At 36.8% G+C, this 13,123-nt stretch overlaps 1 protein-coding gene across 1 annotated transcript; it reads right to left on the bottom strand.

Moving 5' to 3' along the window:
* Nucleotides 1–1,561: 1,561 nt before the first annotated feature.
* Nucleotides 1,562–12,912, bottom strand: ufm1 (ubiquitin-fold modifier 1). Its single transcript, XM_082158215.1, has 6 exons — nt 12,663–12,912; nt 12,501–12,557; nt 9,966–10,023; nt 7,023–7,062; nt 3,793–3,825; nt 1,562–2,795 (listed from the first exon to the last, which is right to left on the bottom strand). Coding segments are annotated over exons 1-6 (273 nt in total). The 5' UTR covers nt 12,665–12,912; the 3' UTR covers nt 1,562–2,712.
* Between the last annotated feature and the right edge of the window lie 211 nt (nt 12,913–13,123).

Genomic DNA, 13,123 nt, shown 5'->3' with positions numbered 1-13,123 from the left:
AATGTTATCTATTTTGTTTAAGAGCAAGAGGTAGCATGTGTGAAGTTAGACAAGTATAGATTTGAAATCCAATAATAATCCAACCAAACCAAACAAACAATACATAACCGAATCAAGCATTTACTTTCAAAATGTTTCTGGTTAGGAGTTTATTTTGTTTCAGTCGTTGCTTTGATTTTAGTTTTGTTTGATGGCTTTTGTTTGATTTTAGTTTTGTTTGATGGCTTTTCTTTGATTTTAGTTTTGTTTGATGGCTTTGTTTTGATTTGAGTTTTGTTTGATGGCTTTTCTTTGATTCTTGTTTTGTTTGATGGCTTTGTTTTGATTTTAGTTTTGTTTGATGGCTTTTCTTTGATTCTTGTTTTGTTTTTGCCTTTGATTCTGTTTGATCTTTTTGTTTTGTTTTTGGCCTTCTTTCTCTTTGATCTTAGTTTTGTCTTCGATCTTGATTTTATTTCTGGCTTTATTTGCTTTGATTTTTGTTTAAATTTTTGCCTTTGCTTTGATTCTTGTTTTGTGTTTGGCTTTGCTTTGCTTTAATTCTTACTGTAGGTTTAGTGTACCTCCAGTTTATTGTTTTTGCAGAAAGCATTTTTGACAATTATGATGTTACAGTCTCTTAAAGTCAAAAAAATTACTATGCAGTGACATAAAAAAGCATTTCTTTGATATTCCCTGAACCTTGTTATAACAAAGGAACACATATAATCCATTTTTGTGAACGAAAAACGGAACAGCACAAAACAACATTCTTTCAAAGGCCAAACCAATTTGCTGCAGTACACTAGCAAAGCTAGTATTTCCTTTCCTTGAAAAAATTGAGCAAATTAATTACTTCTGTGAACTCCAGAAAACGAATCTGCCGGTTGAATGCACAAGGTAAATCTAAATTCATGCCACATATCCTTTCATTTGAAAGATACATTGAGTGAGAAGCAGAAGTGACAGGCAGCTATAGCTTATCTGTAATACATGTGGACAACATTCAGCCACTCAGGAGGTAAATTACTTATTTGACAACAGCAATTCAGAGTGTCAGCCTTTGTGCAAGCTTTCAATCTCTCACAAACCTCTTAGAAATGTCCAAATTAAGTTTCTATAGAAATATGAGCAAAAACACGGTCAGACAAACAAGACCCCAGTACTTTACAGCTATTTCCTAGGCTTAGCTGGCCCATATCTGTGCCATCACAAGACTTTACGCTCTGATAAAAAGGTTGCCAAGTAATGCCTCGTTTAAACCCCTCAAATCACACAATCATGCCCATGACACCTATATAAAATACCCAATACCGAAAATAAATATTCAACAGTTCTCTCATTTGCTTGCTTAAGTAGGCCTCTTACAGATGGCACAGGATTGAATTTATGCAAATAGCAACATCACTGCATGTCTTTGTACCATAAAGGAGATTTTTGAAGCCTGTTTTATCCATTTAAAGCTTTGAAACATGGTTTAAGTTTACCTTAAATGAACAAATAAAAAAGACAAAACATCCTTAGTAGCACAACTACAAGCAGAACATATTTATTTAACAAAAAATAAATAGGCAATATACAGTTTGGTATTCAATGCTTTCTTTAATGTTTATGACATGAACACTCAGAAGTGTATTTGTAACTTTTTTACTTTTACGTTTGATATTTGTTAAACGGGCAACCTCATTCGCTTTCGTAAAAGGACAGCTTCTTCCATGGCTAATGTACAAACCGCATAATTTCCTGCCAAATGAGGCTGGAGACAAGCGATGGCTTTTCAAATGTGACCCAGAGTAACATGTCTGCGTTTGAATAATGTTGGCCTTGCTGTATTTATAATGCACTTCTCCCCTTTTCCAAGTAATGAGTGGCATGGAAAGGGCACAGCATGCCTGCTTTTATTAAAACAAACGAAAGATCCATTATGACACTGAATAGTCAGACCCGTCTCCTACGCATGGCAGTAATGTAAGAGGAGGGTAAGTAGAGGGTGTATAAGCAAAGGTAGAGACCTGTCATTCATTAGCCTGATGTACTATTCAGCTCTTGCAGTAAGTCACGATTTTAAGCCTTAATGAAAAGGCACAGCCGCTGAATTGAGTGACCAAGAAAACAACAAAAAGCAGCTTTGACATCAATTTGGTTTATGTAACATTGCGATTTTTAATAACTATGGGGAGTTATTTTTTACATAGTGTAAGTATATTGTGAATTTCTCAATTTATTATCATATTTAGAGCTTCTTTAACCATACTATAGCTTGTACAGTTACTGAGCTACACAACTGATGGACTTTCATCACACTGGCATTGTCATTATCTGCCTATAATAACAATGCAGAGCTCAAAACAACCATTATGGGACCATAAAACATAAAATGTAAAGAAAAAGTGATTAAATTGACAAACATTATCTTTTTAAGTCATTAAATTGACTATAAAATTATGCATTACAAACTCATTAAGTATGTGATCTTAAACAATACAGCTGGAACATTTTGTGAAAGTAGTTTGTTCCTAGTGGTTTGAAATTCTGGGGCAAAAACGACAATGTCCAGTGAGTTTATATGTCCGAAAACGGGGAAATGATGGCAGCTCTGTGAGATTTGAGAGGTCCTCTGACAGACGTGGAGCCATAGCAGTGCCTGTTAGAGTAGCTGAGAATTGACACCTCAGGGCTGGACAATAAATACGCAGGTATGTTTATTGTCTGTGACAGAAAAACGCCAGATAGTCAAATCCTGGGTCGGCGACCTCCTCCGACCCGATCTCTGGGAATGATTCGTAGCTCCGAGCCGTGTTTCAGGAACACATTTCCTGTAGAATCAGACATCCATGACTTTAAATCCAGCATATGGCACATTTACAGCTAAAATCATATCAAATGTTGGTTAATTTTAGGTACAACTTCATAAAATTATATAAAAGCCCTTTTACGTTGCATAAAAGCAACAAACTGAGACTAGCTCAGTTCCCTCTGCTATAAGAAACTCACACAGCTCAGCATATGAAAAAAAAATCTATTCAGGTGTCAGGCTATATTTAGTATGTGATTGTATAACTTCAATCCAAGCTAAAGATGCATGTCTCCATAATACAAACCTGCTGCATAGGGTCAGGCTAGACATGTCGCTACTTTAAAACTAATGAATCACAGCTCATTTGACACGTAGGGCTCAACCCATGACATGTATGAAAAATAACAGGCCATTTTCATGCGATTACATGCAGCATGGCACTTAGGGAAGAAAATATTGACAGAATGCCATTGATTAGAGACAGATGGCTTCAGTCTTAAATGACAAGTAATGCAGGATGGAAAACATCTGTAAAGAAACATTTAGTCAGGGGAATAAACTCACAACAATGGGGAATTGTATAATTCAAGCACATCATCAATATTCATTAGGAAATATGTGAAATTTACATGCAGAGTCTATTGAAGGAGTGTCAGGAAATCATTCGATCTCTCAAAAGGTCCCCAGGCGGATAAACATGAACAATATGAGGGAGTAAACAGAAGGATCCATTCATTTGCATGCGGGTGATTATAAAGGATAGGCTGGGAAATCTCAGCCGCGCATGTAAATGGTGAGAGTGAGATGAGGTATCTCATTTCATAAGATGAGAAAATGCAGGGAAGAGGAAGTAAAAAAATATGGAAGGTGGATTAAAGCACCGACAAAATAAACAAACATGCATTTGCACAGACAAAAAGAACAGAAATATCACTATTTCCACCCCTGTGTGATATTTGGATATATTGAAATAATTTACAGCTGTCAAAATGATCGAGTGAAGTAGAGACACCGACCTGCTGTCTGCGCCGGGTTGATTCCGATGCCATCTACACAAATCATAATCACAAAGAACATCAGCAATGTGAATACATACACAAAACAATCATTCTCAAAAACAATCAATGAATCAGACAGCACCGAAATGCTGAACAATCCCAATTCAAACCATCTCATTTACAATAACTGCCTTGCGTTGTGAGAGGTGAGTTATGTCTTCGGTCTGTTTAGCATTGGTTCAATAATTACTCATGACACAGCATTAGGAGTCTCCAACTACAGCTATACAAGTACACACAATGGTTCATTTTGAATCTGCTCTGACAGAATTCAGTGAGTTTTAGTGAAGAATTCACCAGCCTTTTTGTCTGATCATTAAAGACATGACGTGAAGGCCAAGTATGGTATCCCATACTCGGAATTTGTCGTCTGCATTTATCCTATCCAAGTTAGTGCACACACATTAGGAGTAGTGAGTAGTGAACACACACACACACACACACACACCGAACCACGGACACACACCCAGAGCAGTGGGCAGCCATTCAGTTGCTCAAGGGCACCTCAGTCACATTGAGAATCATATACAGGTGCTGGTCATAAAATTTGAATATCATCAAAAAGTTGATTTATTTCAAGAATTCAACTTAACAGGTGAAACTAATATATTATATAGACTCATTACATGCAAAGTGAGATATTTCAAGCCTTTATTTGTTATAATTTTGATGATTATGAAACCCACAAAATCAAAATCCCAGAAAATTAGATTATTACATGAAATCACACAGTAATTACACAGTAATACCATGGTCATTGAACCAGGTTTTGGTTCTTTTGGCAGTGTGGGCAGGTGCAAATCCTGATGGAAAATGAAGGAAGCTAGCCTGGGTTTCCCCATACTGCCTTGAGCAGCGCGGTTTTATTCACGCTGCAAGGTAGTCTGGCTACCATGGGCTAATTTTTCCCCTGAAATAGGGAACCAATCACAGAACGGGGAGGGAGCAGCAAGACGATGACGAAGTATATGCGACACACCGAAGCAGTTTGTTTATCTATGGATCCAACATGACAGACGTAAAAATATATGCATATTTAGTTTAGCAAGCAAACACATCTACAAAAATATGCCTGTATTTCAAGTTGATAAAATAATTTAAAATCCACATCAGTTTATTTGTGCCGACGCGCCACCCCTCCCAGGATCTATAACGTTACCTAGGCTACTTCCACTTTTAAAAATTCATCATAACCGCGCGCGCGATCTGCTTGCAGTCGTCGAGATGGATGCTGAGGAGTTGAAGAAAAGAATAGCTAGTGGAGATTGTAAAGTTGTCGACAATACGTCATCAAAAATCAAGTCCAGTGTGTGGGAGAAATTTGGAGTTATCTGAAGAAAATATTGTAAAAAGCTTTGCTGCAAACATTTTCGTGTTGGATAGCCGCAAATGTGGAACTTCATCCCTGAGGAAGCACGCAGATAACTGGTAACAAAGCCGTTCTATCGAACGGTATTTTTCATATTTAACACTGTTAGTATGTGTGGTGTGCAGGGCGTGTTTGAACCCAAAATTGTCAGATGTAGGCTAGACGAAATTGCGTGGCATATAGTGGTGTAGCCGCGTCTGTTCGATTTGTGTGGTAACGTTAGCCATGTTCTTAATGTACCGGCCTTTTGACAGCTTCGGCTGAAGTTGTCCTTGTGTTAATTGTCGTGTAACTTCTGTATGACCTGGCAATAAACATTTTTGTAAGTGTCTATAATGTGATAGTCTAAACTGATTTTATTTCGGGTGCGGGTCGGGTGTCGGTTCTATTTTAAGCGGGTCGGGTGCGGATTTACAAAATCGGACCCGTGCAGGACTCTCTGGTGTACACATAAATCTCTGACCCATCGTCGTCTTCTTCGTTGAATATCTGTCGCTCTACTTACGTCATCTGGTATAATTTGAAACGATTGGCTATAAGCTACGTACAGGCGCATTTGATAGACATTTGTAGCGCCCAATAAACGGCTCTGGGCATTCGTAAACCACGCCTCAAATACGAGAAAATGAACATGTAGTATCCAGACCACGTCTCAAAGAGAAAGTGGTCTGACGTTAGCCAGGCTAGAAGGAAGCATGAAGTGCTCTGAAAATGTCCTGGTAGACGGCTGCGTTGACTCTGGGTTTAATAAAGCACAGTGGACCAAAGTCCTCTTTTCTGATGAGAGCAAATTTTGCATCTCATTTGGAAACCAAGGTCCCAGAGTCTGGAGGAAGAATGGAGAGGCACACAATCCAAGATGCTTGAAGTCCAGTGTGAAGTTTCCACAGTCTGTGTTGGTTTGGGGAGCCATGTCATCGGCTGGTGTTGGTCCACTGTGCTGTCCACTCAACGCAGCCGCCTACCAGGACATTTTCAGAGCACTTCATGCTTCCTTCATTTTCCAGCAGGATTTGCACCTGCCCACACTGCCAAAAGAACCAAAACCTGGTTCAATGACCATGGTATTACTGTGTAATTACTTGTGATTTCATGTAATATTCAAATTTTCTGGGATTTTGATCTTGTGGGTTTCATAAGCTGTAAGCCATAATCATCAAAATTATAACAAATAAAGGCTTGAAATATCTCACTTTGCATGTAATGAGTCTATATATTAGTTTCACCTGTTAAGTTGAATTCTTGAAATAAATCAACTTTTTGATGATATTCTAATTTTATGACCAGCACCTGTATATGGGGTTCCCATGGTCTTGGAAAACTTGAGATAGATTTTTAAAAGTGTGATTTCTATTCCTGGAAAAGTCATGTAGATTATTAATAAAATCTTAAATCGCCATGGGCATGTTTATAGAGAACATATATTTTTCTAGTTATTCCAAGATCTAAAATATTTTATTTAATAGAAATAGTCTTAAGAATTCGGATCCTTATCACAAATGACTGGAAGAGTCATGTACATGCATTGGTTAAAAAGAATGGGATCCCTGAAGAACATTCAGCTCTCAAAACTTTGTGGATTTTTTTGTTATTATTTTAATTTTAATTATAATTATAATTATTGTAATGACTTTTTTTTATTTACAGAAATTAGCTACAGTTTTTAAGACAAAACTGGGGCTAGGGGGCTTTTGAATACTGTCATCATGGACAATGGGAGGCCTTGGTGTCAAAAAGATTGAGAACCACTGGTTTAAAGATTTGATCAAATATGAGCATTATGATAGTGGCAATAATAATAATAATATCAACAACTTACCGTTTGTTATGATGGCACTGGTGGCTGCTGGCACTTTAAACTTTAAATCAAAGAGAAAAAAAAATAGTTTTATGTTCATCCATCAACAACTTGCTGATGCAAATTGCTGATAGTCTGACAACAGCACGGTACAGTCCCACTGCCAGGCAGGGATAAGAAAAAATTAAACTTGAGTGTGTGTTTGCAATGCATCAGGTGATTAAAAGAGTCTGTGCTAGAAAACAGAAGCCTTCAAAACTTGTGTGGAAAGAGCTCTCTAGACTGATCTTTGAAGAAACTGTCACTGTCACAAAGAACCACGAAAGTTAAAAAAAATCATTCTGAAAGAGCTATGAAAAACTTTCTGGGTGTCCTGATATAATTTCTACAATACTAATAATTAGTGAGAGGGAATTTATTTTTTAAACTTAAAAAAAAAAAGGTACTTTATCATTCTTTCTGACTTCCACTTGATGAATTACATCTTCCTATTATGAGGTTGTCAGATTTGGCATTTCATTATGTCAAAAAAGGAACAATGATCTAAGCTAATCTGCAGCGTTGTTCTGTCATGCAGTCGTGAAACAGACCACACAGCCAACAGGATTCCGACAAATTTTTAACCAATTTCAAAGAATTTATGTCTAATCATGAAGGATGCATATCAGAGAACATATTGGTATCAGCCATAATTTGTGTTTTTATTCATTTATTATTGTATCAGCTTGAAAAAATAAGGCCTTACTTTTTCCAGTTTGAATAGTTGGTCTATATCTATGCCTATGCCAAGTTTAAAAAAAATCGAGTACTCGAATGATATGTTTTTTTTTTTAATGGCACTGATACTAATACATAAAGAGCCAAAATCAAATACAAATCAATATCATATTAGGAAACAACAACATTGGTCAATCTCTTATGTCATTTTTTTATTTAAACAGTATAACTTTATAATATCAGTCATCATTTGGTTAATCTGCAAAAATATTAGGGCTGGGAATCTCTAGGCACCTCACAATTACGATTACGATTCAGAGTGCTACGATGCGATGATAAAACGATTATCAATGCATCTTTTCTTTAAATACAGATTTTCTTTATTCTCATTGTGTGAATATTTGGTACTTAAAGCTACACTGTGTAATTTTGTCGATGAAGTTGATTCTTAGCAAAAAACACTTTGTTCTTTCAAAATGATATCTGCTCATTCATGTGTAATTACTTCCACCAACTAATCAAGTATTCTCGTAAGCGTAGAATCTGCCATTCAGAATACATATGAGCGAGTCGCTCGAATGGCGGCAGCCATGTTGCGCCTCCATCTTGAAAATACATTAGCCAAAGAGGGACATACATGGAAATTCAAGCTTCGCCTTTCGCGCTTTTACACTCGGTGGCACCATGACAAATGCGAGGGGGAGATTACTCGCGACTGGAATAATACAGCCGTTCTCATCCTAGGGCGTCATATATTGACGCTTTTGACATTTCGTCTACATCGAACGCACATGGCACCCTTAGCGTCAATATGAGACGCAGATAGAAATGGGCCAGAAGGCGCCTCCTATCGGTCTAACCCTATCCCTACACTACACCTAAACCTACCCATAACCGAACAAAGCTCTGTGCGTCTCATATTGACGCTAAAGGGTGCCATGTGCGTTCGATGTAGACGAAATGTCAAAAGCGTCAGTATTATGACGCCCAAGGATGAGAATGCGTTGAATAATACGGCCACCGTAGGAGTTAAAACGCCCTCAGAATGGGAGGGGCTAGAAAGTAATATTCAGTTGGTAGTCATATACTATTTCACCACTAGATGGGAGAAAATCTTGCACAGTGTAGCTTTAAAGCAAAGTATTTGTAATGATCCAAAATGAATTTACTTCCAATATATTCTATTAATTAATCTAATGGAAGTGATTTGGCAATAAATGTTGCGATAGAATTTGTAAGTCGCTTTGCCTTTTCCGAGTTGGGTGGAAGCTTTTAAAGTTGTCCTGGTTTCCTTCGCTGTTTGATCTGACATGTGTGGTTTATAACAGAATTCTGCGCCAAATTTGAATGCTTCCAATTATCTCGTTGCGATGTTATTCATTCAATCTGCGGTGAATTCAAACGCTTTCTCACTGGATCTCCCAGCGCTGTGTAATAACAGTGTCGCGTAATTGAGATCGGCCCACGAGTACACCTGTTCTGAGCTCGTGCTCAACGTTCCGCGCAGCGCAGCTCAGACGAATACCACGGTTTCGTTTCACTTTCGTTTCGTTTGTCGTTTGATGTTTCTCGTATATGCAACAGAAGTTGCAGCTCTTATCAATTGGACAACGTGGTGGTCACTGGTCACACCAGTGCGACCTCTTGTCACCCATTTGGTCGCAGTCTGGAGCCCTACTTGCATAAAGTGTGGCTCTTGTCCAGGTCTGTTATGTGCACAGCTGCACACCACAGGCCCCGATCACACCTAACGCGTTTTTCAGGTTCGAAAATGCAAGGCACACAGCACTGCCAATCGGCCCCGGTCACACAGAATTGGCAGTGCGCTGCGTTTTTTAAGTTAAGTTCTGTTGTCAAACTAACATTGGTAATCACTGCAATGATCATGTTCAGATTTTAATGAGGCTGTGACAGAGCCACAGTGTGTCTCAAAAAAGATAAATCAGACTAAAAAAAGACAGTATTAAAGCTATAGGATATAATTGAGCTAAAGTTCACATCATGATCCATGCTATGGGATATAGACCATTTTAATCAATGATTTCACAGAAATGAGCAGAAAGGCAGTTGTAATACAACCATTGTTGAAGATCAATATCAATTTCATGCAGACTATCTTTATAATGTTTTAAATAAAATATGAAACTAATATCAGAAAAAAGAACCTAAGCTTTATGGCAAAGACATAGAGCTACACCTCAGCAGATCTGTCAAAAACAGTTTTTTACAGACAATGAATCAACTCACCTCTTCTGCTGCAAATTTCAAAACTGCAGTGAACGGCGTGCTCTCGGGTACACTTAATCTGAAATACAATTATGCAGATGAATCTTTGTGTAACAATGAAGAAAAAAAAAACTGCCCTTAAAGAAAGTGTTACATAAAGAACGTGTTGTCTAGAAAGGATGCACAACAGTAGCATACAGTGCTGGTCAGAATTATTTGCCCCCTTGGTAAATATGATCAAAGATGGCTGTAAAAAATAAATCTGCATTGTTAATCCTTTTTATATTTTATTTTACAAATGTGCAAAAATCTAACCTTTCATTCAAGTAAAAAAAAAATAAAAAAAAATAAAAAACCACATTATGAAATAAATGTTTTTCTCCAAAACAATTATTTGGAGTTTTCTCCTATAATGCCTGATGAGTTTGAAGAACACCTGACAAGAGATCAGAGACCATTCCTTCATACAGAACCTCTCCAGATCCTTCAGATTCCCAGATCCATGTTGACGCTGCTTCTCTTCAGAAAAAAAATAAATACAAAAAATAAAAAAATAAAATTGCTTTTTGGCAGCAAACACTTAAGATGGGTTTGGTGCACACAGGGATCAAAAAGTACCCCATGTGTGAAATGAAATACTCTGCTGTATCTTTAATGCTGTGGGCCTAATGCCAGAGGTCCTGGACATCTTGTTCAGATACATGGCATCATGGATTCGATCAAACACCAACAGATAAAAAAAATCAAAACCTGACAGCCTGTGCTAGAATTCTTACAACGAGCCATGTTTGGATCTTCCAACAGGACAGAGATCCAAAAACAAACAAAAATGGGTCACTGAGCACAAAACCAAGCATCTGCAATGGCCATCCCAGTCCCCAGACCTGAACCCTATAGAAAATGAGTGGAGTGAACTGAAGAGAAGAAGCGCCAACATAGATCTGGGAATCTGAAGGATCTGGAGAGATTCTGTATGGAGGAATGGTCTCTGATCTCTTGTCAGTTGTTCTCAAAACTCATCAGGCATTATAGGAGAAGACTCAAACCTGTTATCTTGGAAAAAGGAGGTTGCAAAAAGTATTTAATAAAAGGTGGCAAATAATTGTTCCCAATGTGTTTTGGAGAAAAACATCTATTTCATAATGTGTTCCCACTTTCAATTATTTTACTTCAATAAAAGGTAAGATTTTTGCTTTTTTTTATTTTATAAAATATCAAAAGGATAAACAATGCAGATTTATTTTTTACAGCCATCTTGATCATATTTACCAAGGGGGCAAATAATTCTGACCAGCACTGTATTACACAAATTACTGTCTAATTTGGTTTTAAAACAAATTATTCTCTGGTCATCTTCACCAGCTCATGTCTGGTCGCTTGTCACTCGAGGAGATCAATAATATTTTCAAAACATTGCATATAAAACATCATCCAAACTGGCCGGTGCATCAGCATTGCAGGTGCTCAAGACTGAGCTCAGCTGGTGAATCAGTCAGTTTGAAATTGAATGGCACTTAACAGACCTCTCTCACAAGTGTCAATGTGTCTGCCAACCAATCAGACATAGTGTGACATTTATAGATTACCACCATAGCACTCTTACATCGATTTCAATCAATATGGCAAACAGACTAAGAACAGCTTGTCATAAGGCAAGACACTGATCAATATTGAGGTTTTGGGCTATTTTGCTTCCATAACATGTCTTCTTACAGACTAGTGGAAAGAAAATATCCAAAACACACATTTAAGACTTTATTTTATTACACATTAACTATTTGCATCAGCAGATTTGAATTACAATACACCGTTTTGAGCCAGATATCTACACTTTATTACTATTTACATTCAGCAAATGTATTTCTATCTATATTCTGACATTTTTACAAAGAGATTTATATATATATATTATTCACTTGATTGATTTATTTATTTTCCCCCTAACAATATGGTCATATTTTTCTGATTTATGGAGTTGGAATATTATACAAATTCCCTTCTGAAACACCTTTAACTTTAATATATCAACAAAATAAAATAATTTTGAACCTGGCTGTATCCATTTATTTATGTTCTGAAAAAAGCATGCAAATTAGTGTCTCATCATGTGCTCATTATTATAACATTTCAGAAAACTTGTAATAAAAACAAGTGTACTGATGAACCAGAAAAGAACTATGATTAATCAACGGGTTATACCTATTTTATTTGACCTTAAAGGACTGTTTTACATGATTCCTCAGTTGATAGTTGTGCTAAATCTAAATATTATTGATTAACAATAACTAATTTTTCAAATATATAAAGAGGCCAGCTGGGCCATTATTTTATGAATTACTTATTTAACGAAGAAATGAATGAATGAATAAATTAATATATTATATTATATAATTAAGCAATCCAGATTAAAAAAACTCAAACAGCAGAGCTACGGAACATAATAATATACTCCCATTAGAATCAATAAAATCAAGCAAATCAGGACTAATGAAACGATTTAAAAAGGAATATTAATGTTGATGGTGTGTGTCATGTGTTGAATGATGTGTCACTCACACTTTATATGGTAACCGAGGGTCCGACGTCAGCGTGATTTTAAACGTTACTTTCGACCTAATGCAGACACAGACACATATTCACGGAGTTTATTTAAAGATGAAATACACAGTTTAGCTAAAATAAAGTCTTGTTATATGATATAATGGCTTTACTACTTACATTTTACTGATTTGTATGAGAAGACCGCACACTGTTTACACCGACCCGGAAGATGCAAGGACCCGCTGTAACACGTCATCTTTTCCGTCTCTCTCAATTTGCCCTTTTTCAATCTACTAGTGTTACATTTAATCGAATTGGATCATATTCAGGTCATTTAGAGAAATGAAAAAGAAAAAGAAAAAAACAAGAACAGATAAAACAGAAACGGTTGCAGCTTGTGCATTTCAGTCAGGCAAGTTGCAAGCTGACTCGAAGTGGGTATTACCGTAAAGTGGGTTGTTAATGCACCTACACATTTAAGACATGTTTAATAAAGGGCAATAGTGATGAATTGCATGCAGCGTCCCCGAAAAGTATTAAATCATACGTAAAATGTGTAAATATTTATTTACATAAAGTGGTTTTTGCACACAAAATATGCTGAACAATTTTCACTATAATAACTTTTCTCAAAAATA

The sequence above is a fragment of the Leuciscus leuciscus genome (assembly GCF_965113295.1).
Source record: "Leuciscus leuciscus genome assembly, chromosome: 24".
In the NCBI taxonomy this organism is placed as follows: Eukaryota; Metazoa; Chordata; class Actinopteri; order Cypriniformes; family Leuciscidae; genus Leuciscus; species Leuciscus leuciscus.
This window is presented reverse-complemented; position numbering and strand designations above follow the sequence as displayed.